Source organism: Astyanax mexicanus, chromosome 13, assembly GCF_023375975.1.
Source record: "Astyanax mexicanus isolate ESR-SI-001 chromosome 13, AstMex3_surface, whole genome shotgun sequence".
Lineage (NCBI taxonomy): Eukaryota > Metazoa > Chordata > Actinopteri > Characiformes > Acestrorhamphidae > Astyanax > Astyanax mexicanus.
Genome location: NC_064420.1, coordinates 42,428,982 through 42,455,469, shown reverse-complemented (window position 1 = coordinate 42,455,469; position 26,488 = coordinate 42,428,982). Strand labels below are relative to the sequence as shown.

The following is a 26,488-nucleotide window of genomic DNA, read 5'->3' as shown; positions in this document are numbered from 1 at the left end:
ATGTTGATCCCCCAACAACCTTTATCTACCTAAATCACTGAAGTTACCAAAAGCAACTTTACAGGAGAAGGAATAAAAATACTCACACTTCAGAGCTTTTGTATTTTAGGTCAAAAGTGAATAAAAAGAAAAAAATAGAGTCAAATGCACTTCAAGTAAGTATGATGAATAATGTTGCAGATATTTTCTAACAATGTTGCTTCTTTGTACAAAATAAGTTGTTTTCTGAAGAATACTTGAGTCATAAGTAGTATGTTGTAATAAGCAAGAGTTTAAACTATTGTGCCCAGTTCTGGTTAGAATAAAAAAGTATGTTACAACATTCTGAGAGTTATTGGTCAGCGTCAGAAGCATGCAGTGGCCTTAACAGCACATTTTATGAGTGTATATTAACCTGCTGTTTTGTGTTTTTTAAAGGGCAGACGAAATTCTAAGCTGGAGACAGGCTGGATTGGAAGCTAATGCCCTGAGGGAGCAAAGGCTGAGAAGCAGCTTCCCAAACAGCCTCTTATGGAGGAAAGCCCAGGCAAACACAAGGATCAGCGTGAGCCATTGATGACATAGTTCAGACCCATTTCAGGAGCCCACAGTGTATTGGTAAGAGAATTCTTTGACAGGCTTAATGCTAGAAGTCATTATAAGTAGATACTGCATGTTAGACCATGCCAGCTATTCTCTGGAGGAGATACTTTAATAAGACATGCACTCTTATCTCACCTCATTGAGAGTACAGACCCTATATGGTGTAAAATTGGGTAAGAAAAACGAAACATTTTAAAAAGCAGGAGTGATTTTCCCAATGGGATGCCCCTCCTTTCTCACGCTTTGTAATCTACGGACTTGGCCTGTGTGTGCAGGCCCAGCTGGAACTGCTCAGATCAGGGGGATGAGGAGAGGAAGAATGATTATTTGATCAGTATTTATTTAGTTTTTACTGTTCCCATGAATGCGTGTGATGCTGAGGTCCTTTTTTTTTTGCATTCGAGGTCTTTCAACATCACTAGACGGTATCTCATTTCCTTGTGGCTGGAACAAACTGGCCCCTTTTTGTTAAGGATCTGTCTCTACTCCATACTCTTGCTGAGAATGGAGTGGTCCTGCAGAGGTCATTAGATGTCACACACACCTAAATACATGTGGGACAATTTCTAACTTGCATGAATAATATATGACTTAAACACTATGTTTACTCATTGCCCACTTTATTTGACACTCCTACCTAGATGCTCCACCTTGCAGATGTAAAATTAGAGGCAGAAGCTCATCTGTTGCTGCACAGTTTGTGTTGGGTGTTGGTCATCCTCTAGTCCTTCATCATTGGTCACAGGACACTGCCCACAGGAAGCTGTTGGTGGAATATGGAGTCCAACTATGACACTGAGGTGTTTAAAAACTCCAGCAGCTCTTCTGTGTCTGATACACTTGTACCAGCACAACAAAACACTAACACATACCACCACCATATCACCACAATGCAGTGCTGAGAATGACTCACAACCAAAGACATGTTCTCTGGTGGTTCTGTGGGGTCCTGACCATTGAATAGCAGTGTGAAAGGAGGATAATTAAGTATACAGAGAAACAGATACAGGACTACAGTTATTATAGTACTGTATGATCAGTGAGTTCAATGAGTTCAACTGATTTCACGGTTAAGATTGAGTAAGTTACATAAGCTTGGTACAATTAATGGATTAAAGACCACTGGCTTCCTCTACTTTTACCCTTCTTCCCTTAGTGTTTCTATTATAGTCTCTCTTTAACAAGCTCATGACGGCTTTACCGACTGACTGATTCCATGGACACTTTTAATGGGAGTCTCTCAATAAAGAAAATATTTTTAAATCTTCTAATTGATGTTCTTTATTCTTCTTCTCTAAAGCAAAAGGTCATCATACACACATAAGCACACAAGCATACTCACACACATGCTGTACACACCTGTACACATTTGGCTTGGCTTTTTCTCAAGGTCAAGAAAATACAACAAAAGCCATTGGTTGCATTCTGGTGTCAAAGATGCATAATAGTTACATTTGCATAGATAGTTTGATCAAAAGTGTCCCTTGAGTGCTCTTCATAGCAGTTCATAGCTTAGTAGCATGTACTGCAGAACATTATCAGTTTAGTCCCTGAGACAAACAGCAAAAATGTCTTTAAAATATGTGAATCAAAGGACAAGAACATTGTCAATTTTACCTGAATGTAAAAGAGTCATTGGTTTCTGTGGGAAAACTCCCTTTAGTCTTCACTTCTTCTAGTCAAAGAAATGTTTCATTAATGCCAAAGGGACATTTTGTGCAATTTCCTTGCAGCACAGATTTGGTAAATAGAATGCTGCCAAAGGATGTTTATGCTTTCTCTTGCTTATTCAAAAAAGGAAAATTACTAAAGCAAGGTAAGCATGGCTTTCGACTGAAAAAACATGATTACATGATGTTAAAGAATTAGATCATTTATAGTTAATAAAAGTTGGCAGCCTTATTTCAGGGCAAAATAAGTTATGGCCAGTGGCATGGCAATCCCTTTAGCTACCACAACTTCCTTCACCTGCTGCATTTCCTTTTAGCTGCTGCCTGTCCCTTTAGCTGCTGCCTGTCCCTTTAGCTGCTGCCTGTCCCTTTATCTGACTCCTGTCCGTTTAAAAGATGCCTGTCCCTTTAGCTGCTGCCAGTCTCTTTCTGCACCTGCTGCCTGTCATTTCAGGTGCTGCCATTCCCTTTATCAGCTATGTTCCTCTATGCCAGGTTCACACTACCTGAGTTTAGTCCTTATTTCTGAGTCGCTGGCTACGTTTTAAGATCATTGTCAAAATTCGTAGGTTTTTGGAACTCTTTGGAAGTTCTTGTGTGTGTTTTTGTGACGAAATATCCTGGTAATAGAGTTTGCAGTTTGTGACCTTGTGTCACTGAACACTCATGCGGTGTGCAATGCACAACAACCAAAATATTCCTGATTATAGGGAAACAAGTCATGGAATATAAGGTTAAATTGATCTTGGGGCTTTTGAAAGTTGTATAATGTGAACCTGGCATTAGCTGCTTCAAATATGCTTCAAATAGGTCTCTTTATCTGCTGCCAGTCTCTTCAGGTTTGGCCTGTCCCATTACTTGTTGCCAGTTCCTTTAGCTCCTGCCTTTCTCTGTAACTGCTGCCAGTCTCTTCAGCTGCTACCTGTCCTCTTAGCTGCTGCCAGTCCTTTTAGCAGCTGCTAGTCTCTTCAGCTGCAGTAAAAATGTAGTGTCTGTAGCACGCTTTCTGTCACCTTCTGCTAATTTGTCTGCTGTTAAACTGCTGCTTTTTTGGGAACATGTCTGTAATCAATTGACAGACTCATTACTTTTTTCCCTTTTTCTTGGACTCTTTGTCCGACTTCTCCTTTTCTGCCTTTTCCTTCTCCAGACGTTTCTTCTCCTTCTTCTTCTCCTCTTTGGCCTCCTTGTACTTCCAAACTGGGGGCTCCAGGTAACCTTTAGTCATCTTCCTCTTTTTCTCCTTCTTGGGCGTGGGCTCACCGGACTTGATGACTTTAATTTGAGGGACGCAGCCTGAGGGGAACACACTGTTTCGACGGGCCATGCTGCGCGGGATGAACCTGCGGACACCGTTGGAGGCTATGGAGATCATGCTGCCCCGCCTCTCTGTGTCTGAGCAGCAGGAGGCCAAGGACGCCACTGAGGAGGTCGAACTGACAGCAGTGGAGGCTGAGGATATGGAGCCGTTGCTGTGGCGTACTGCTTGTCCCTCCAGCTCCTTGCCTGGGTTCTCTGCCAATAGGTCAGGCACAGCCAAGCGTCTCTTACCAATCTCCGGTGGACTGGTGGGACAGAGCGGCCGGCAGCCGGTGACCACCAAGGGGCTGTGTATGCTGGTGGTGATGCGCACCATGTGGTCCAGGACACCGTTTTCCTGGGGGTCATGCGGGAAGTTGAAAGTGAAGGTGGATTTCAGCCGATGGGCAACCTTTTGCCCTGCACTTTTCGTGGATGTGGCCCTGGCCACTAGCTCTTTCAGATCTGGCCACTCTGGGACAAAGCTTTCACAGAACTGCTCTGCACAGGGCCGACTCGCCAGCTGCCTGAGTCTGCAGAAAGTCTCAAAGTGTCCTGTCTTCAGTGCCCATTCCTTCACATCCTTTCCTCGTGTTCCATCCACTGCAGTTACGTCAGCCCCTGAACAAAATAGAGATATGTAGGAAGTCACTGCTTTTGTCAGATTAAAAAACTGTCAATATAATTGAACATGCTAACCTAAGCCATGTAAATCAAATACAAAAATGCATATAAATTGGAAAACTGTTTCTTGTATTATGTAAATTGATCAGGAAGTGTTATTAGCAGTCTCTTGTGCACAGTGTTGGGAAGGTTACTTTTAAAATGTAATCCCTTACAGATTACTGATTACATCACTCAAAATGTAATTTGTAACGTAATCAGTTACATTACTTCAAGTGAGTAACGTAATCTGATTACTTTGGATTACTTTAAATATTGTCATTTTTTTAAGCCTGAATGAATGTAACAAATAGATAAACGAATAAAACAGCCTTTTCAATCACTCTATAAAAATACTTATGAAACCATTTCATCAAACAATTTTATAAAACACTTCTATAAATTGATGATAAAACCATTTAAAACCAAACAATGTAACAACAACTGTAAGCTATCTACTTGCAGGTTTGCCTCCAGTGTTAATTTTGACAACAAATTGTGATTTAGTCTTAGTCATAGTCTTGTGACGAAAATAGTATTTAGTTTTAGTCACAATTTAGTCATCTGAAATGTTTTTAGTTTTAGTCGACTTAATGTCATAAGAATATAGTCGACTAAAATTACAGTAAATTTAGTCGACTAAAATGTAAAGGGTGTAAATGTAAATGCTTTTTCATCAGTTCCCTTGAATTATTAACTCTACACGTATACGAAATGAAACGTTTAATAACCACTTGAGTAATATTGTTAATGTTTGAAAGTGAAATATATTTATATATGATTTAATGTATATTATTATTATTACTATTATTATTATTGTAGGTGTGTGACTATACATATTTTACATTTAAAATTTTGCTCTAGAAATCAGGTCATAAAACATCTGAATAGTTTAATTATAGTTTAAACAGAGCTGTAGATGCAAAAACTTTTAAAGGATCTAGTTTTATCTCCAGCACTAACAGCACACCTACTGTAGCTACAGTCTATAAATGAACACACCTTCACACACTGTCCTGTAGAGATGCTCTCAGGACGTACAGAGAGACTTCATGAGAAAGTGCTGTAAGGAACTTTACACAGACTTTTGGGTTCATAGATTCACTTATTTTATTGTTTTATTTTGGTTATATTATTGAGTTCCTTTCTGACCTGCTGCTGATTTAACACTAGCTATATCTTTCCCACTGTGAGACTAAACAGATGATCGGATCTTAATGAGTTAGGGTTCTGTATCAGTTCTGTGTTTTAGTGCACTGCCGAGTTAAACACATCAGCTCATGAAATAACATCAGTATTAAAACGCTGATCTCTGCATGGAGATCTGTGTGACTCTGGTCTGCAGAAGCTGAAAGATTAGTGGTGTTTTTACCGGTAATGGAGTCGCTCCACGCGGTTTACACGTTATCTTGTTTTTCGCGACGTCAAAAGAGAAATATATCGGCCCTCTCTCTCTCTCTCCCTCTCTCCCTGCTGAACACTGTCGAGTTAACTTCCAGTCGAGCTCCGTATCGACAGTTTAATTCTGCGCGGCGCTGCTGCAGGAGAGGCGGGTACTCCACCTTCGCTAAAGTAGCAGTGATTGGATCTCTTCCTAACTGATCCCTACCTTTCACAGACCAAAATCAGTTCTGATTGGATTTCGTCCCTGCCAAACATTTTCGTCTCGTTTTTATTCGTTGACCAAAATGTCAGTTAATTTCGTCTCGTTGTGTGAGCGTGGAGCCGCTGTGAGCCGCTGCCCCTCCTCCCTGTGTGTGTGTGCAGCGAGACGGGAGGAGGGGCAGAGAGTTCCCTGTCATATCAGAGCGATTTCACCGCAAAATGTTATTTGCGTTTTGTCAGTGTTGGATTGGAAGAGCAAAAATAGGAAAGTACCGCAATGTAACCCTTTTATTTTAGCAGAGTAACTGTAATCTGATTACCACTTACTGAAGCAGTAACTGTAACGGATTACAGTTACTTATAATTTGTAATCTGATTACGTAACGCCGTTACATGTAATCCGTTACTTCCCAACACTGCTTGTGCAATCTCATGTCATTTCAAGACTTGATTACTGGTCTTTCATTGTGAGCCATCAGGCCCCTTCAACTGATTCAGATTGCGGCAGCATGACACGTCTTCAATCTTCTGAAGTTCAGTCATGTGACTTCTTTGCTGTGTTCTCTCCCCTGGCTTCCTGTAGCAGACCAGCTCCTTCACACTTGATGGCAATGGTCAAAAGCCAGGTCTGTACCAAGAGCTCTTAGAGCAGGGGTGTCAAACTCATTTTGGCCGAGGGCCACATTGGCATATTGGCTGTCCTCCGAGGGCCAGATGTAACTTATAAATATAAGAAAATGTAACCAAATGTAATATATGTAAATGAATGTAATTACTCCTTAATGTTAAATAACTCTCAATATATTATTTATTCAATCAAATATTACAGTTGCATGGAAAAAATGTTTGCTTGTTGCTCTATTAACATAAATCCTGTTATGAAATCCAAAAACTCCATCAATCAAGAACCAAACTATACAAGTGAATAGAAATGACATAAAATACAAGTTATATTAACTTTGATCAAAACGTTTGATACTGAAAAGAGGCTTAATTAATATAAAATCAAAAATTGTGAGCTGTGACAGATTTAGCATTTCCTCATCCAACCACTAGTGGGAGCTGCAGCAGCACAAGCCCACAGTCTTTACTGAGTCAGAGCTACAGCCCAGCCACGGGCTACAGGACTCAGCTGAGCCAGTCTGGAGCGTTTTTAAAATTTTAAGTTCTTCTGTGTATGAAATAAAATAACCCCACTAACCGGATAATACAGCTCTCTACAGTTCATATTTCAGCCCAAGCAGCTAACAGCAGCAGTTTAGAGCAGCCATCCCGGAGTCACTGCTGGGATTACATTATAAACAGGTCAGTTAGCGCGCTGCTAACCTCAGGATGTTTATAACTACGGAGTTTAGAACACACCACGGCTGCAAGGTTAGACTGTTGAAGGCTACTGGAGACTATTAAAGGCTATTGGAGGTTATTGAAAGGGTTATTGGGGGCAGAAATCAGTAAAGGCTGGTTAGATAAGTGATTCACCTCCTCGTCCTTTGCTGAGGTGAAACTGCGACTAGCGATGTCACAGTGATGTTTATTAACCTCATTAAAACAGATTTTATCAGCTATTGTCTTATAAATATTTACACATAATTTATATCTCTTCTAAAAAGCGTTTATTTTGGTCAGTAACACAAAATGCATACCGGTCTTTCGCCTTGAAGCACAGCCGTCCGTCTGCATCAACTTTTCTTTTTCTGGATATTATGGGATAAACATGTCTCAATTCCACCCGCGAAGTTACACCTTCCCTCCGGCAGGGTTTCCACATCAATGACTACACTGCCGTGTAGTGGCAGTAAGCCGTAACTTTGCGGGTAATACAATCGACAAGCATTGTGGGAAATTTATTTTTTGGTCAAAGAACGCTTCTGACCTATTTATTATAGACACTAAGATTTTACAAGCTCTCGCGGGCCACATAAAAAGACGTGGCGGGCCACATTTGGCCCGCGGGCCTTGTGTTTGACACATGTGTCTTAGAGCTTCCAGTACAGCTCAGCTTAACCCACCATGCCTCAAGTCCGACAGAAAACAAACATCCCGACTCTTCTCTGCCCTGCACCAAGGTGGTGGAACGAACTTCCACGGTGTGTCAGAACAGTAGAGTCACTCGCTCTCTTCAGATAATGACTGTAGGCTCATCAAAAGGATCACTTATATTAAAAGAGATCTAAACTAACACTAGGTGTCTAAACATTATTGAAGCTTGGTGTATCTTTCTAATTCTAGTCTCTACAAACTAGCTATGGATATTTTCGAACCAGTTAACGAAGCACTATTGCAGGTTGCACTGGATAAGGGCGTAAATGTAAACGTAAATCTCGGGGGACAACTTGGGAATTATCGCAATGTGAATTGTCAGAGTTTAAGTGAGGCCTGATAGAGGGTATCAGATGGATGGGACATTCCATTTCCAAAGTTGTGTAAGCATTTAACATTCCTCAATTCACAGTGTTGTGTTTTCTGAAAATACGTCATAGAAAGTGTTACCACCCACAGTGGTAATGATAATGACCAGAGGCGTCTGTCTGGAATTTTCCATGCAAACATGCAAGAAACTACCAAACATCTTAACCACATTCAATACAGGAGACCTTCATACACATATCCCACCCTTTTTTAGCTTCCACAAAATTCATTCAACATTTACTAATTAAATACTGCATCAAACCATTTATAATTGGTTAGATATTTGTTAGATATTATTTGATATAATTGAAAAAATTACAATTTAAAAACAAATGGTAGATTTCCCCATTATGTACATTAAAATGAATCAGCTATATAAGGAGCCAAAACATTGAAACCCAGTCCCCACTGCTCTATGAGATTTAGAATTTTAGAGAATCTACAGTATTAGAAAAGACAGCATGGTTACGCCCTCATGTGGCCACTAATGGAACAAACCATTGGTTTCAAACCATCTGCAGAATCTGCTTTACCTGTTAAAGGAGAGGGTTATGGAGCATTTGTTTGTTCTTTAAGGATGCTATTTACATGCGTGTATGCAGTGTGTAAAAATGTCTGTTTACTGTAAACAGTTTAGTAAATTAGAAGAGGGACTGATATCCAAAAGGTACATAGTTAAATACAATACATTACTTTCAGCATAGTAAAAAAAATTTTAGGGTGAATCGGTTGAATTCGTACTTCAATCCTTTGACTTGTTCACAATTATCACAATCAAAAGACCATCACTGCAACTGTGGGTGAAATGGGTGAATGAGTGAAAATCTGCTGCAAAAAATGATTTGCAGGCTGTGATATTTGTCAAAGGGGGCGTTTTTCAATGTTTGTGTTTAAATTATTTTGACACTGTAAGCCACATAGAAAAATGAATATAAAAAGTAACAATGTTTTAAATATTAAAATATGTTTCAATGTTGAGCTTAGTTATTTATGGACTGTTAGTAACTTTTCCATGCCACTGTATGTTTTATCCAGTGAGAAGAAAGTGACCTGGCTTGATCTTTCACAAAGGTGTTAGGAGTGACGTAGAGGCTTTTAATTCATGATTAACTGTTCAGCTGGGGTCGGTCATACTAGGTGATACTAGGTAGAATTTTTATTTTTGCTTCTAAAACCGATATTCTTCATCTTGTTTTTTGTTGGTGTAATTGTCTCAATTTTTTAGCGATGCATTGCTGAAAGGATTTGATTGAATTCAGCAGCCAGAGCATTAGTGAGGTCAGGATGTTGAATGATCATCGCCCTAACTTATCCTCAACTTATCTAAAAAAGTACTGGTTGGAGCATCATTATTTGAGAGAACACAATTCCACTGCTTGTTTAAGGGGTTTATACTCTCTAGCTCATGTCTGGCATTAGGCATTGTGTCAAAACTTTTAGACTTCTATTCTATTGGTCGTAAAATAGCTGCATGCTTTCATTAGCAAGGGTGTCCACAAACATATAGACATATAGTGCATGGTAAATATTTCACTGGCAGTCCTGTATTGTGCCTTTTGTGCTCTGTGAATAGTACAAATCTAATTATTTGGAATGAAATCCTTTGAAACTTACAAAAACATTGTCTAAATATATTATGATGCCTAATTCTTATTTTGTCTAAATATATTTAAAACACTAAATCAAGAAAAAGACATTTTGGTACCACTTTAAGACTACCTTTATAAAGGGTTTATAAATGGTTTACAATTAGTTTATCAATGGTTACTAATTAGGTTGTAAATGCCTTAAAAATCATTAATAATGTAGAAAGGGCAACCGTGATCTGTTGTTTGCCAAATAGTGAACACACAGCCATCTATATTGTTAAACTTCAGATCTTGTTCCATACTCAACTTACTTTGTCTTCTCCATCTAACGCAACTTGCTTCTCCATCTCCATATTCTCCATCAGTCAACATCAGTTTAACCATTTAACTTCCAAGTTTAATCATTCCACCACTAACTCTTTTATTCATTTATAAACAACAGGTCATTGTTGCCCTTTTTACATATATGTTATAACTGATTATTAATGATTTTTAATGAATTTACAACCTAATTAGTAACCATTAAAACGCTAATTATAAACCATTTATAAAGGTAGTCTTATTTTAAAGTGGTACCGGCATTTTGTATGCTTTGGCTCCTTTAATGTAAACGGTCTTTTTTTTCTGGCATATTGGGTTAAGCTGTCCAGAAATAGACCAGTGTAACTAAACTGACCTCTGCTGCCTTTATTGCACCAGCAATAAGCTTGGCTGGAGAGTCTCCAGAGGGACTTTAAATAAGTCCTGATAAATCCACACAGGCCTAATCCAGCGCTCTCTGAGACGACTCTAAGATTAGCTGTGAGATCAGGAAAGAAAATGTCCTCAGCTTTGACTTTGTAAACCTGCTCGGGCTTGCGCCATGCCATAGTAACATACTGTGGGAAGGCTTGTTTGGGTCCAGTTGTGTGTGGGACATGTACAAAAGATGTGTGTTATTATTTTGCATTATTTGAGTTGATTAGGTTTCCTATTTTACAGGATATGCACACTATTGAAGTATTAAGATGAGTCTTGAGACATACAGCTCTGGAAAAAAATGAGAGACCACTTAAAAATGACAGTTTCTTTGATTTCACCAAATAAAAAAAACTCTGGAATATAATCAAGAGGAAAATGGATGATCAAATGCCATCAGAACTACTTGAATTTTTGCACCAGGAGTGGCACAAATTTATCTTAAAGCAGTGTGTAAGACTGGTGGAGGAGAACATGCCAAGATGAAAGAAACCTGTGATTAAAAACCAGGGTTATGTCCAACCATCTGCATCTCACCGCTATCAGTGGCATACTGCTGCTGCTGCACCTCAGCCAATCAGCTCTCTCTCCTGCCTCTCCACTAAACCCATACATCACCCACTACCCCTCCTATTTTTTAGCCTTTTTCAAATTGGAGCTGAGGGTGGAGTCAGCAAAAATCAAGGGTTTTAGTGCCTCTTTAAATGCAAAATGTTAGTCCATTACCTGCCATGATGAGTGAAGCCACGCAGTCATTGTTTCCCTGTATGGCTGCTTTAATAAGAGCAGTGAAGCCACGGTTGTCCCTGAGCTCAGTTTCCACTCCCGAGAAGAAGTTGAGGATGAAGTTTTGGATATTCACAAAACCTGTGTTGATACAAAACAATGGGATTCAGTTTTGTTTCACACATTATTTTATGAAGATGTGGATTAAGTAGATTAGAATAAAATAAAAATCCTTATATTCCTACCTGCCTGTGCTGCAATCATGAGGGCCGTGTTGCCGTCATTGTCTTGGTGGTTGATGTCTATGTGTGGACACTTGTTGAGCCCATACACAATATCCACAAATCCTTTGGAAACGGCCAGCATCAATCCATTCTGTCACAGAGCAGAACGAAACACAGTAGCATTGTTAGACTTGCATACTTTGTTAGCCTGTACACTGATCAAGCATAACTTTATGAGCACTGCTTTGTTTCTGCACCAATTCGCCATTATATCACCTCTACTAAGCATATAGGAGCATACTGTAGCTCTTTAATTACAGACTGTTTTTTTTTACCTACTTTATTGACCTTTTTCACACTTCCGTGTTGGTTGATGCCAAAGCATAAAAAGCACTGTTAAACAATTTCTGGTTGTGTTGTAATCAATGGCTACTGCCAGTTTCTGAATAACACCTATAATTCAGTTTAACACCCTCCCAAGAGTTTATACTGTGCTGAAGCACAGTAAAGATATTCAAGGGAATCTAAAAACAGGTTAGCACCCTGCTAAACAGTGCAGGGGGAAAATACTGTAAATAAAACTGCCATTCAGAGCCGGACATGATGACACAGCGACTGTAACAAAGGTTCATTATCTTCCGTTAAAAACTCCACCACCACCGCAGTGTCAGAAAATGAAAACCCAAATAATAGCTGCTCTGTGGTGGTCCTCTGGGGTCCTGAGTATTGAAGAAGGTAAAAGTAAGATAATAATGTATGCACAGAAACATAAGGTCTACAGTCAGTAGTTATAGAACTACAAAGAGTCCTATATCCTCAGTTAGATAAAATGGTTATTAGATGTAGAAACAAGGAGGTGGTCATATTGTTATACATAATTGTTGTATTTTTGAAGCATGTATAGGTGTGAGCTGCACATATAACTTGCACACAATGCTTCATCGTTACCATTTGTGCAAAGTGGTCAGTATTGTTCAAAATCTGCGTTAATAGCATTAACATAGGTTATTGCACTGTTGTAACTGGTGTAACTATAAGCAGTTCGGGTGGATAAAACATCTTCTTTGTGTTTTCTTTTATTTTCACTAACAGTCTTTTTTTAATAATGATTTATTTGTACGTATATCCCTTTTTCAAGTTAATTTGGAAGACCAAATGCTTATTCATATGAACTCCCCCTACATACTAAGATGGTGAAGACTAGCACATGCCTTCTCCAACACATGCAAAGCCAGCCACTGCCTCTTTTTAAACTGCAGCTGATGCAGCATCGCAAGATGCACTAGTCAGCACATTTACAGAAAAGCACAGCGACCAAGCTGTGCAACATCAGCTAACAGACTCTCTCTCAGAACAGAACGACAGTCATTTTTTATAATAATAAAAATTAGTCATGGCCTATCTTCAAACTGCCACTAATGCATCATCACTGGGTAGCTGGTGTGCTCAGAGGAAAGCGCCAGGTCCTCCACTCCGATACATTAGCTAACAGAAACCTGTTCTGAACAATGTCACACTGGGAGTGATATGGCAAGAGGGTGCCATCTACCCACCCAGAGAGAACATGGCCAATTGTGCTCTCTCTCTGACTTTGACTGCTGATGGCAAGCAACATAATCTGTGATTCGAGCAGGTGATCCATTGATCATAGTTACAGTGTCCTATAAACCACTTGAAGCACTAAACCACTATATGGATCACTTATCATACTTATTTTTGCAAGTAAGGGTGTACTCACACTAGGCAATCCTTTCAGTTACCTCCCATAGCACATCTCGTTTGACCAGTGTGATCACATGGAAAAAGATGATATCAGTGATGCGACATTCCTATAAACAAACATGGCAGTTTTGTGCCGAATTTAGCATCCACCCCAGGAAGCATCCCCTTTCGGGAGCGCCTGCTATGTCGCTATCTATGTAAGGGTGACTAAGATTTCTAGGTAAGTTAAAGTAGATTATCTCGCCTTTTATCAAGAACACAGTGCGTACGAGCTCCCGAGAGAGGGTGCTTTTCATGGCAGGGGCGCTGAATAGGCACAGATTGCAGTGTTAAATTAAATGCAGTGTGAACTGTGCTCCAGCACGATTAAACCAAGCCGTGCCTAGGGTAAGTACACCCAAGACACTCTAGTGACTAAAAACCTACCCTGCCGTTGATGTCCAGCTCCATGACTTCCTCCTCTGTGACCCCTCGCTCCAGCACTCTGCGCAGGGACGAGGCCTGGTTCTTGGCACAGGCCTGGTACAGGGTGGTGGCCGTTCCCTCTGCACTGTCCTGCTCCCGCTCATAATCAGGGAGGACGGAGTCGTCTGAAAGCAAACTCCCAGAGTCCAAGTCATATCCAGAAGCATTCGATTCCGAGGCATCCTCGTCTGGACCCTCGCCCAGAATGGGGTCCTCCTGCACAATGACTTTAGCCTCAGCCATCTGGCTCCTATGAGCCAGAGATCACACACCATGTAGAAGCTCCATCATGTAAAAGCTTGTGTCCCAGCTGCTGGCTGTCTGGGCTCCTGCAATGATAATGTTTGAGTGGTCAGTCAGTTGCTAATATTGTGTATAGGAGAATGGAGAACAGTTTAGCTACTTTGTATTTGAATGTGCATGTTGTTGTTTTTTTCTATTTTAAGAAATGTGCACAATTTAGTTCATTGAAAACATTTTATACATTTTATAAAAATGAAAAAGTGTAATCCACATAACTCATAGTTACAAAAACTTCATCTTAGGCAGTGGCTGTATGCTTTGTTCTGTCTGCAGTCTCTGAGCGAGTGTTCCTAAATTTGAAGTATGTGAGGTAAGTGTAGTTTTGAAACTGCACCATGCACCGTGCAACAGTGCGGCTATAATTGGCTCATTGTCAGTTAAAGTCTATACAGGAAGACACTGAGCTATATGAGGAGGTCCAATGTTTGCTGAATATGTGAACTCATAAGCACACTGATATGCAACAGTTGTGACCGTGAGACAGGATGTCTATTTGCATAGAGAGTTCTTGCCAGAAGCTGACAGTATTGCTCATTACCCACCACTGTGCTGTCCACTGTAGGTTCTACAATGTAATCCTGCTGTAGACATACAACTGTGGATGGGGGAATGTTAAATGCCCGCACAACTTCTGAAATGGAATGTCCCAACCATATGGGACCCACTATCACACCCACTATTGCCAGTGTTCAGCCTCACTCACAAGATAACACCTTACCACTTATATAGGTGTAGGCATTCCCAAGCCATTTCATGAGATAACACTTTCTGATCAACTTACATTCTACTATGTGCTTAATGTTTAAAAATTTATCGATGGAAATGTGCAGTTTCTGAGCGACTGATTCTACCTGGCTCTTACAGAAATAGAATGAAATGCATGAACTTATAGTGTGAGGTGAGAGTAGTAGTGTTCAGCGTGTGGTAATCTGCTGAAGCTGCACCGTGCAACGTGCAACAGTGTGACTATAGGCTCAGAGTCAGTAAGTGTCTGTACTGGGAAGACTGTGAGCTATATCAAAATCTGAATTTGCTGAATATGTATTTTTTAGAATATATAGAAATAAGTTTCTGTTTATATTTCACCTATATTATTATATATATTATATTTCACCAGTGTTTTTTTTTTTATTTACTTTTTTTTAGTCACGCCAGATTTGAATGGGCAATATCTTTCTCCCTCTGAACAATCTATTGTCCTGTGTCATTTAAATAGCAACAGTACTTGTGAATATAACTACACTGATGGGCATACTGACTGAATACAACCTAGACTGATATCAGCAGTCAGACATTCATTGCTATCTTGGCAGTGAATTGTCAACACAAGTGTGCAATTCATGGACACATGGACATGCAGCAGTGCACAAACCAATAGCAGGTGACATTTAAATCAACAATAACAGAATAAAAAATGAAATAACACTATTCTAAATCAACACAAACTATAGATAATTGTCATTTGTCATACTTTTTCACCTTCACAGTGTGAGCAATCAGGTCAGTTTCCTCTGCTAAGAAGTGCAGAAACACTGCGCTGTTAAAATAGCAATTTGCCAAAGTCAGAGTGCATCTGGCTCTTAAAGGAAATGGCAAGTGACATACTGATTGGTTTATTTCACGTCACTCCCAAAACACACCCATGTTTAATTAGAAGAATTAGTACATGCCTTTTGTGCATACTTTTCCTGTTGTTATGATAGCAAAGCAGATAGCACATAATTTTAGATAATTTAGGGGACTGAAGAAGGCACATCCAGGATCTGTGTTTCTTTAAGTGTTACATAACAAAGGTCAGGGTAAGAGGGTCAAGACTAAGGTAATGTGATCTGAACACTGTTGTGTTGTTTGCACACTAGTTACTCACTCTGGTTGAGCTTTGGAGGTAGTGTGGTAGGAGACTAGTAGGAGCTCATTGTGAGCTGTCCATGTCCATGTGCCAAGTATTGGTAGTCCAACTGGGAACCAGAAAGTCCATGGGTTCCATGTTGGCCCCACATATGGATATCAGGAATGGGACATGATGGGTTAGTAAACATGAGCCCAATCCGGGTTATACTCTGCACATGGGGCCTTGATGAGGCTTATGTAAGGTTAATGTGGGCTGTGATAGTGATAGAGCCCATTTGGGAAGCCCAACAGAGTTCCAGTAGCAACACTTCTACAAACCCACCAGAACCTACACCCAACTGAAACCCACCACGGCCACATTCCCATTTACGAACGGAAAAGTGCTGACCCATCAAACCTATAACAACCTTAAACCTAATGCACAAATCTTCCTGATTTACAGTAGGTCATTCTTTTCAAAGTGGGCAATTTGTGCTCCCAAACAAAACTCTGCTTGAGATCATCTGGATGTTAATTATAGGTTGGCAAAAGAGATGATGATAGCAGGGTTTAGGTTTACAGCTTACGTCAGCAATAAGACCACATGGTACCTGTGTAGCTGTGCACTCATGAATATTATGTTGTTATTACATTTTCCAAAGTAGTGATAATGTAAGGGATATCTCATTTTGCTGAAATGACACATTCACAGAGAGTTTAACATTGATACGCATCATCCTCTGTTGTTTAATCAACATTGTATGGACAAAAGTAAATAAATGAAGGGCATTAAAAATGAGTATATCCTGCTTTTGTTGAAGTAACTGTCTCTACTGTCCAGGAAAAGTTTTTTTACTAAATTTTGGAGCATTGCTGTAAGAATCTTAATTGCATTTAGTGAGAAGAGTAATAGTTAGTGAGCTCATAAGTTTGGATGATCACCACCCCACCTCATCCCAAACTCATCCAACTCATTCCTCCTAAATGTATTTGATGGAGCGCCATTATTCCACAGCTCAATACTGGGGAGCTTGTTACTCCTCTAGCACAAACCTGGCTTTTGACACGGTGCAAACACATTTATGTTTACCTGCTTTAGATAGTCTTATTCTATTGGCAATACTTTGCAATAGAGAAAGGACAAGTTGTTCATGTTTGTGGGCATTTGCACATTTGCACATTGTGTTCTCAACGTAAAGTAGCTGAATGCATTCATTTGGACATATAAGCACACTCCTAGTCTTTGGCTTTACAGCATTTTGAATAGAGATTTTCTATTGAATGTAAAATATAGTCTGCATCTAGACTTAATCCCCATCCTGCAAACTGACCCGTATTGTATTTAATTAAATACAGAGATGGTTTTAAGGTAATCTGAGGGATAAATAAAGTTGGGAAACATTAACAGAGGCTCCCTTAAACTTCCATATTTAGTGCACCATGAGTAAAGTTAATAAAAGCAACTGATAGACAAGAGCTATATAAAACTATAGCATCTGCCTCAGTGCCAGCATCCATCTTGACTAAAGCTTTGAAGCAGATTCGATGATCTAGCCTTCTACTGTAATTGCATTACTTCAGACGTATCAGGCTAGTGTCTAATGCCATTAAAGTTCCTTTATATCCTTTGACAGTGTGACCCTGAAAGTGTCGGCTGCTCACTGGAACTGTGCACACATTGTTAAGTACTTCTTCTCAGTAGTTTCAGGCCAACTGAAACCCATCTTTAGCTCAGTCAGTGTTTGTTCATTTGTTCTTATGAGACAAAATAGCTATTATGCTTTGAGGGCCGGCTATATTTATCCCTGTTCGCTGTTAACATACTGTAACCATTGCAGGCCAACAGAGGGGCACAGCACAAGGCAGGGAGTGAGAGGGGATGGGAAAATATTCTGTTTCAGCTACATAAACAATCTGTTCTCAGGAAAATAGATCTGCCTTGGCTCTCTCGGCTGCTTCACACAATTACGACCACAAAACTGTGCAACTGGCAGCCTGAACACAGTGCGTAATATAAGGCAAGGCTGGTGGGGTGGTTGGAATAGACAGATTTCTATTATATGCTATTTACTTTTTGCATAAAGTGTGTTTAAATGTACTAGACACTGGATCCTTCATTCATAACAGACATGTTGTATGAATGGTATATTCCAGTAAAAAAGAAAGTAGGAAAGCATTCATTATTCCAATTACTTCCATGGACACAGGTATATAAATCCAAGCATCTACAAGCACACATGGCAAATTTACTGTGTAGGCATTAAAGGTGTCACGATTTCGATTATTTATCGAAATCGATCGAAATTATGTCATGGTCTCGAGCCTCGAAGTCAAAAAGATTATCAACGATCCCTTCCTCTAGGCTACGCAAGCACGCGCACGCTACGCAAAGGCGCAGCACACTGAGCAGCCCTTTCTCCAGAGAATGTGGACATTCTCATCTTCTTAAAGCAAAACTTGAAAATATAAAAAGAACAGTTGTTTTGTCTAGCCTCAAATATGTTAATAGTTTTGGTACCTAAAGGAGCATCTTTCTCTCAGATAAAGAACTTGTCATTCTCAGGGACAGAGTCTTATTTTTCATGTTTAACTGTTATAGTAGGATAGAGTTCAGTTTGTTAAGGCTCTAATTGTTCTATTATTTTGTACATGACTGTTCCTGTATTTTTTTATTATTTATTTTATGTTGCACATTGTGCTAATAGTGCACACTGCTGCTACCAAACAAAAAACACTAGATGGCATTACATATTTATCTTAATTAAATTATTTAAATTTGGCCATTAGTGCCTAATGTGGTGTATTACAGATCACTTGTATCACATTGCATCACTTATATCAAGCCCACCTTTTGAAATAAGATATTTTAAATTTGATTAATCAAACCAATGACTGACCATATACTAATCTAAAACTGGCATAGGCCTCTGTAAAAAAAGAAAAAGGAAAATCGAGAATCGAAAGTGAATTGTGACCCTAAAATCGGAAATAAAATCAAATGGAGGATTTAGAGAATCGTGGCACCCCTAGTAGGCATGCAGACTGCTTCTACAAGCATTAGTGTAAGAATGGGTCGCTCTCAAGAACTCAGTGAACTCAAGCACTGTGGTACTGTGATAGGATGCAGTCGTGAAATTTCCTCATTACTAAATATTCCACAGCCAACTGTCAGTGATATTATAACCCTAGTGCACAGAGCTCACTAGCTCATAAAAAGTATAGAGAGCATAGAGATCTTCATGGAATGGGTTTTCTTGGCCAAGCAGCTCCATCCAGGCCTCATATCATCAAATGCAAAGCAGGCAAGCAGATTATTTGCCTTTCCATTTTAAACATCACATTAAAATGATAAATACACTGTTCATTATGACATTTTATTTTTTTTAAACAGCTTTTATATGCCAAATTTAACAAAGGTAACCGTAATATCAGGTCTTATTTAATTAGCTTTAAGAGTAGTAAAATGTTCTATACATTTACAAATAATGACTGTTTTTATGTAAATAGTTTACTGCTAAATACAGTTTATAAGTGTAAATGTACAAAAATGTATTCTAACTAACAGTAATGTTCTGACAGCAGCGGTGCCATAAAAAACAGTGGTAACAGTGGTAAAACCATCTTTTTGGGGGCGTGTCGGGGTACTCCCATCTATGAATTGTTTTGTTAAAGATCTGTGTTGTTTATGTTTTTGCTGCTATAACATGTTGTGGCTAAGCAAAGATCTCCATTAATTCATACTATATTATTATTATTATATATATATATTTTCTAAGTCCTGTTTTTTGCAGTTTATAATTTTTAAATGAACAGTGAAATGTTGTAAATTTACAAATCGTCACTGTCCAATTAAAAATAAAACAAAATATCTCCCAAACAGCAACTTTACAGGAAAAAGAAAAAAAAAAACTTCTAAACTTTCAATGGAAGTCAATGAAAAAAGTTATTCAAGTTTATTTAAGGTCATATTGAAGTATTTCTATTGGTCCTTTCATAATAATAATATAATAATTTTTGGCATAGTGTAAGAGACAGTTTATCTGTTCAAATTATGTAGTAAACTAAATATCGACAAAAATGGAGATACTACTTGTTTTTCAATGGACAGAAATGATATACAGTAAGTAATGTGAGCATGTAAGTACTTTTTAAGTAAATTACTTCTCTATTTTTTTTAAACACTAAACTAACAAACTGCAATTTTCTTCTTTTACAAAAAAATGAATAAATAACTTTCCGGGATGTAAATGCTTTTTTTTTTAAACTAAGTACAACAGATGACATTATGCACTGGTTTCTTCATATGACTTTACTGTCAGCCTTTTCTGAATCATATCTTCTCAAACAAGTAAAACTTGCCCCACCCACCCCCATGTCTCACCATGATGTCTTCTCAGTAGAGTAGAAGTTTTGCTGGGTTCTTCTGGTCCTCTGGTGCCCCACACTCACAGCATCCCTCCTGCGTTCTCCAGAGGGACTTCCTGCTGTAGAGTCTTGCTGTAGACTAAACAGACTTTCCCACACGGAGGGAAGCTGAGAGAAGCTGCTGCCTTCCCCCTGCCTGTCCTAATGCTCTGCTTGACCGCTTAGGTTGCCACCCGATAGCTTGAGGAAGCCGTCCAAATCTTTACATAGACTCTGCCTTAAGTCAGGCAACATGCTCTCACTCATCCTAATTATAGGAGATTTTGGGATTAGACGGCAGAAAGAGCAACAGGCTTCATCTTTCCGCAGATAGTGCGAGCTGGAGGCCCCTCTCTTGTGTTTTTGTCATCATCTCTTCTGCCTGCACTCTTCTTATTTCCTCTATCTTCAGTTTTCACTTCATCTTTCCCTCCTCCCTTTGTTTCCAGAGTTCTGTGAAGAATGCCAAAAGTTGACCCCTGTGACATGGACACACATGGTAATTGAATCTGCCTCAGAGCGGCTGGTGAATCCCCTACCTATCCCCAGTGGACCAAGAGAGAAAACAACAGCAAGGTTTCCACGAAAATCCCAGTTCAAATGATACAAACAAACTTATTACACACTTTTACTCTCACAGGACAAGCTTATTATGAGCATATTTATTAGATAGACAAAGAATACCAAGATATTTCTCACAAAATCCTATTTATGCAGTCAAATAAACCAAGAAACACAATCTACAAGCAATGAAAACAAAAGTATGTGAGGAAGGAAAATGCATTAGTCAGGCAAATGCCACTGATTATACTGCCCCCTGCTGGTTATACACTGACATAGTGCAACACATGGCTCTGTGCCTGTTCAGTTTTGGCCTCTGTGCAAGACATCCTCATCTTACCTGCACACAAATAGCTGAGTAACGGAATATAATGAGACCTAATCCACACAAATGTAGCTTAAGGTCACCAGTTGAAGCCCCACCCCCTGTGGCATGACACAGTCTCTTAGTGACTGGCAGAAAGCAAATGCAAAAATGACAAAATCAAACACAATAATTCTGCAATATAATATATCTAATATTACCTTTAGTATAGTTTCTCTAAAACAGCAACACTAACCCTGCGGCTCCTTTCAGATGACTGAATTGGTAATAGAGATTTTATCCTTTCCAGTGCTGTTAAGTGCATTAAAGCTTAAGGCAGTAGCTTTATAAAGCCCAGCATGGCTGAGCACCTGCATATATTATTATCACAAGTGAATCGACCCAGTATAGCAGGCTGGAATTACATTCTATTCTCAAGTCTAACAGGCTTAATAGTGTCCATATGGTGATTATCACTTACCACTGTATAAAGCTTTTCTCTATCTGTTTTGTAAGATAATAACAATTAGCAGATTATAGGTTATGTAGCTTTAAAATAGTTTGCAACAAGCTGTAATGATGATCACAAGCCATCGAACCAAGCTGAACTGCTTGAATTTTTACACCAGGAGTAAAGGCATAAAGTTATCCAAAAGCAGTGTGTAAGACTGGTAGAGGAAAACATGCCGAGATACATGAAAACTTTTATTAAAAACCAGGGTTGTTCCACCAAATATTGATTTCTTAAAACGTTATGAATATGAACTTGTTTTCTTTGCATTATTGGAGGTCTGAAAGCTCTGCAGCTTTCTTGTCATTTTTCATTTTCTGCATTAAAGGCTCTGAAAGAAAATATTGTAATTTTGTATATTGTAATTTGGGAGAAATTTTGTCCAACAATATTGGGCAAAATTTTAATATTCATATATATAAAGCAAAATCAGAGTAACAGTAAATAGTGGTTAATGCATGACCTGGTTTTGCTGTTAGCTGTGTTCACATGGTCTTAGCTGGTCATTGGTGATCAAGGTGAAAACACACCAGTATTGTGTATGAGCCAATTGCAACTGATTGTAGTCATGCTGGTCATATTGGTCAACAATCTTGCGGACGCTGGTCATGCTGGTTATGCTGGTCATGCTAATCAACCAGCATGTTCATGCTAGCGATACTAGGCTATCTTATTAATTTAATTATTCACATTAATCAGCTTGGTCCTGCTGGTCATGCTGATCAACCAGTTTGGTCTTGCTGGGAATACTGGTTAGTTACCTTACTTTTACTGACCATACTGTTCTCTCAGCTTGGTCTTTCTGGTCATTCTGGTCAACCACCATGCTTTTTTTGGACTATGATTTGCCTTGGATTAGTAAAACCTGCCTCCTTCTGCATCCAAACTACCTTGGACAGTTCTTACAGCAATAAAGCCTCCTGAATGCCTATGCTGCTCAAACTCTGCAGTCTACATCGAATTGTCTACAGATATATGTGTTTAAATTTCTTTGTTAACAGCCCAAAAGTTTCCTGAATTTTTTTGGTAATTACTGATATTAAGCTGAAATTTTGAAATTATTTATTTATTTGTTTATTTTATTTATTTATTTATTTTTAAACAAAATCTCTGAGACTAGTTTGCAAAAGGAAGTTTTTAATGTTATGCACACAAATGTGCACACAATCTAAGCAAGTGCAGCCTGATGGTTCTATTTGCATTTCTTGTTCATGATGACCCAAGAAATAAGAAAAAAATCATTTTAATTAAAAAAAATATATAAATACGATATCTGTAACATGTTTATCTGTAATGTGTTTGTATGCGCTTCAACTACTACTACATACTACACACTCCAAGACTAGTTAGTATTAGTATTTAGTATGCAATTGGAATGTACCTGTAATCTCTACTTAATATATAAGTAAAAAAAGAATACCAGAGTATATACAAAAATACATGACTAACCACAACAAAATAAAAAAAGACAAAACACCATGCAAACCTGAGTTGAGTTAGCCGGATGTGTGGTCGGGAGGACCGGAAGAGAGGCAGAGAGAGGGGCGCTCCTACTGTTTTCTCCCTCTGTTGACCTGAAGAGAAGTGCAGCAGTCCACAGTCTCAGGAAATGACCCAGAGAAAGAGGAAGCACAGCTGACCTGGAGAGAGGAAATCTCGCTAAAGTAAAGAGGCCCTCTCAAGGCTACGCACTGTGTATAGACTTAAAAACCCCACAGAGGGCAAAGCAGGGGACAGTGGGTCACAGCTTGTTACTGGCTGAAACAGAACAGATTTTAACTGTTTTTAAATATAAGCCAGTTTTAGGGGGCTTTAGGCAGTTTTAGGGTATTTCTTCCTGATGTTCTAAACCTAACTGAAACATCAGTTGAGGACTGTGACAGGAAGCTGTGACAGGATGTTGCCAGAAGTGTATTGAAATAACGCATTTACCACATTTAGCACCTGCAACCTGTGAAAGAGATGCATGTGTCTGTGCCAGTGTCTGAAAGTAGATATTAGGGGATATTTCAGGCATATATACTATAATGGACAAAATTACTGGGACACCTGCTTGTTGTTTCTTCTGAAATCAAGGGTATTAAAAATAGTTTATCTTTCTTTTGAAAGAGTAAATGTCTCTACATGTCCAGAGAAAGCTTTCTACCAAAATATAGAACATTTTTGTATTGGATAGAGCACAGCTCCAATGATCTGCATCTCAACGCTGGGTGGTTTACACCCCTCTATCCCATGCTTGTAACTATTATGTATGGTATCAGTAGGTTAATGTTTATCTGCTTCAGAGAGTCCTGTTCTATTGGCAGTACTTCTCTACAGGCACTAGTAAAGCTGTGCCTGTGCGGCAATGGATAAAATTAATCCCATAAAAGGGTTAAGTTGTAAAGTTGATCTCACTCCACCTCACACCACACCTTTGACTACATTGTGTGTCGTAGCAAAATGAAATTATTTCATTTTGATCATTTCTCCTGTACGTTTAAAATGATTTAGCTAGCATGAACATAGCTATTAAAATGAGTTATGTTGAGCCTTGCTATCATTTACAAAGACTTGCTGTGTCTGTGTTTAATGGCATTTTTGCTAGGGTTGCACGATCTAGCGTTTAAGCATCGTCATTGCGATGTGTGCATGCGCGAAAGTCACTTAAGGCAATTAAATCAACCACGTCATGTTGCAATGTTTTGATTCTTGACACAAGAAGTAGATACACAGCGTTGTCTCTGTGTCTGTGTAAGTGACAGGCTGCTGCTGCCTGAGAAGCGCCATTTAAATGCCTGATTAAAGGGCCGATTTGCTGTTTCCTCTGGTTTTGAGTTGAGCTCAAAGCTGACTCAGCTCTTGATCGGTCAGGAAAGGAGACAGCGCGTGGGTGGGGGTGGGGGATAAGCCCTGCATTTTTTAATATTGTGATATATATCGCTAAACAAGAACATTTGCTATGTATTTTTTTCCAATATCGTGCAGCCCTAATTTTTGCTTTCTCATATCTCATAAGCAGTTGATCAGCATAGATGCATTTGGTGTCCAAAGTTTGCATCTTTAATTACTTTTTTTTTATTTTTCTTCCCAATTTAGCTAAGCCAATTGTTCCACCCCATTTAGTAGCTACTCAGCTGTATATCTCCGATCACTAGTGATGCCACAACACAAGGAGGGTGAAGACAAGCATACGCCTCCTCCAACACATGTTTAGTCAGCCACCAGCAGCTAATGGCAAGCTGCATGACCGGGATTCAAACCAGTGATCGGTGCCCTGCGTCTTTATTTCTACACTGGAGCTACAAGGTAAGCTTATGGTGCAAGCTAACAAGTAATATAATGTTTCTACATTACCTGTAGTTAGGAAACGATATTCTTCTAAATTACACTGTCTTAATACTCTGTCTTGACACCATGTTTTTTATATAATTTTTTATTGATAAAAAAATGTCAATTAGTTCTTGCGTATCAGGAATCCAACTACTTGTTTTGCAGTAAGGCAAGTAAGTTCAGCTTTCCTGAACTCACACACTACACAGTGTGGTATAGCACTGTTTGTAATTTGCTCTGAATAAAGAGTGTTTTAATGTTTTTATGCCAGTAGGGGGCATCTTCACACAGGGAACAGTGAAGCCCAGTTAACGGTGTCTGTAAAGGAGTTCAGACACTGACATAATATTAAAGGAATGCCTCTACGTTATGTAATGGCTTTTGATAAACTACCAGCAAACAGACTCTTGTGAGAAATGTGATAGTCTGCATTGATATTTGTGTTTTAGGAATTTTGGTTATAGAACATTTTCTTGAGTGTTATTTACAGTTTTTTTGGGGACAAGTCTTTTTTTTTTTAGAAAATGGAATGAACTGAAAGAGAAAGGGACAGAAATTGGACACCACCTGTGTTATATCTGTATTATATTTATATATATATCAAAAAAAGTCCTGTATTATTCTCCATAATAGCATCTGAAATGACATGATCGTATTAAAATAATCAAAACCTAATGACAGAATATCAAACTTCTAGGCCAAAACAACAACTTAGTCATTTAACAGATACCAAGCCTTTGTGTGTGAGGGTCCACACTTCAGTTCTTTCATTTTTTAGCTATGCAGTATTGTAATTTGTACGATAGATTGTTTTAACTGTTGATTACAGAGCTGTTTTTTTTTCTTAATTTCCAAAGAAACCTTTTGACAAAAAGTACCAGTCATAGGTTTGGACACAAATTCTCAATTAATGTTTTTGTTCTTTATTTTTATTGTTTTTTTTTTTTTTTTACATTGATGAGCAGGTTCAGTATGAAATAACTTGACTGGCCTGCACAGAATCAGCCCTGGCCTCATTTTGATCTTTTTGGACATGGTATTTAAACAATTGAAACAATCTTGAGAGATAAAGGTAGTATTATTAAACTTGTGAAACTGTCTTTTGTACATCGTAAATAGAAGTACTGTAATTAAAGTAATGGAATTGTCTTTTTTGTAAGGTAAAAGTTGGGATACCCCACAGTTATCACTACTAGGAGTATGCCTTATTTAAACTTTATATATTTAGACCCTCAATAGTATCCTGATTGTGTCCTGATAATATATGTTAATCAAATATTAACCCGGTTAGTCAGGATTATACACCTTATACATGTATAATTCTGATACTCAAGACATATAAAATGACCAGAAATAAATGTGATCTGTATGTCTTGATAAAATAAGACAGGCTCCTCCAAGATCATAACCATGTTCTAATCATTTAAAGCTGATGTGCTGCATCTCATTCTAATTTTAACATTGTATTAGTAATATATGTGGGCAACATGGCCATAAATAAATCCTGATAAAAAAAAAAAACATCTGGCCAACAGTACCAGCTTGGTTTATATATTTTATATTATTTTTTT

At 38.7% G+C, this 26,488-nt stretch overlaps 1 protein-coding gene and 1 long non-coding RNA gene across 2 annotated transcripts; one reads left to right on the top strand and one right to left on the bottom strand.

Moving 5' to 3' along the window:
* Window positions 1–416: 416 nt before the first annotated feature.
* Window positions 417–24,950, top strand: LOC111194058 (uncharacterized). Its single transcript, XR_002650858.2, has 3 exons — window positions 417–597; window positions 20,679–20,805; window positions 24,684–24,950. It is a non-coding gene; the product is annotated as an uncharacterized LOC111194058 (long non-coding RNA).
* Window positions 963–20,748, bottom strand: ankrd33aa (ankyrin repeat domain 33Aa). The gene is made up of 5 exons (XM_022676902.2): window positions 20,207–20,748; window positions 13,654–14,021; window positions 11,527–11,656; window positions 11,282–11,422; window positions 963–4,172 (listed from the first exon to the last, which is right to left on the bottom strand). The coding sequence occupies exons 2-5, from the start codon at window positions 13,933–13,935 to the stop codon at window positions 3,337–3,339; spliced, it is 1,389 nt and encodes a 462-aa protein (XP_022532623.1). The 5' UTR covers window positions 13,936–14,021; window positions 20,207–20,748; the 3' UTR covers window positions 963–3,336.
* Window positions 24,951–26,488: the final 1,538 nt, after the last annotated feature.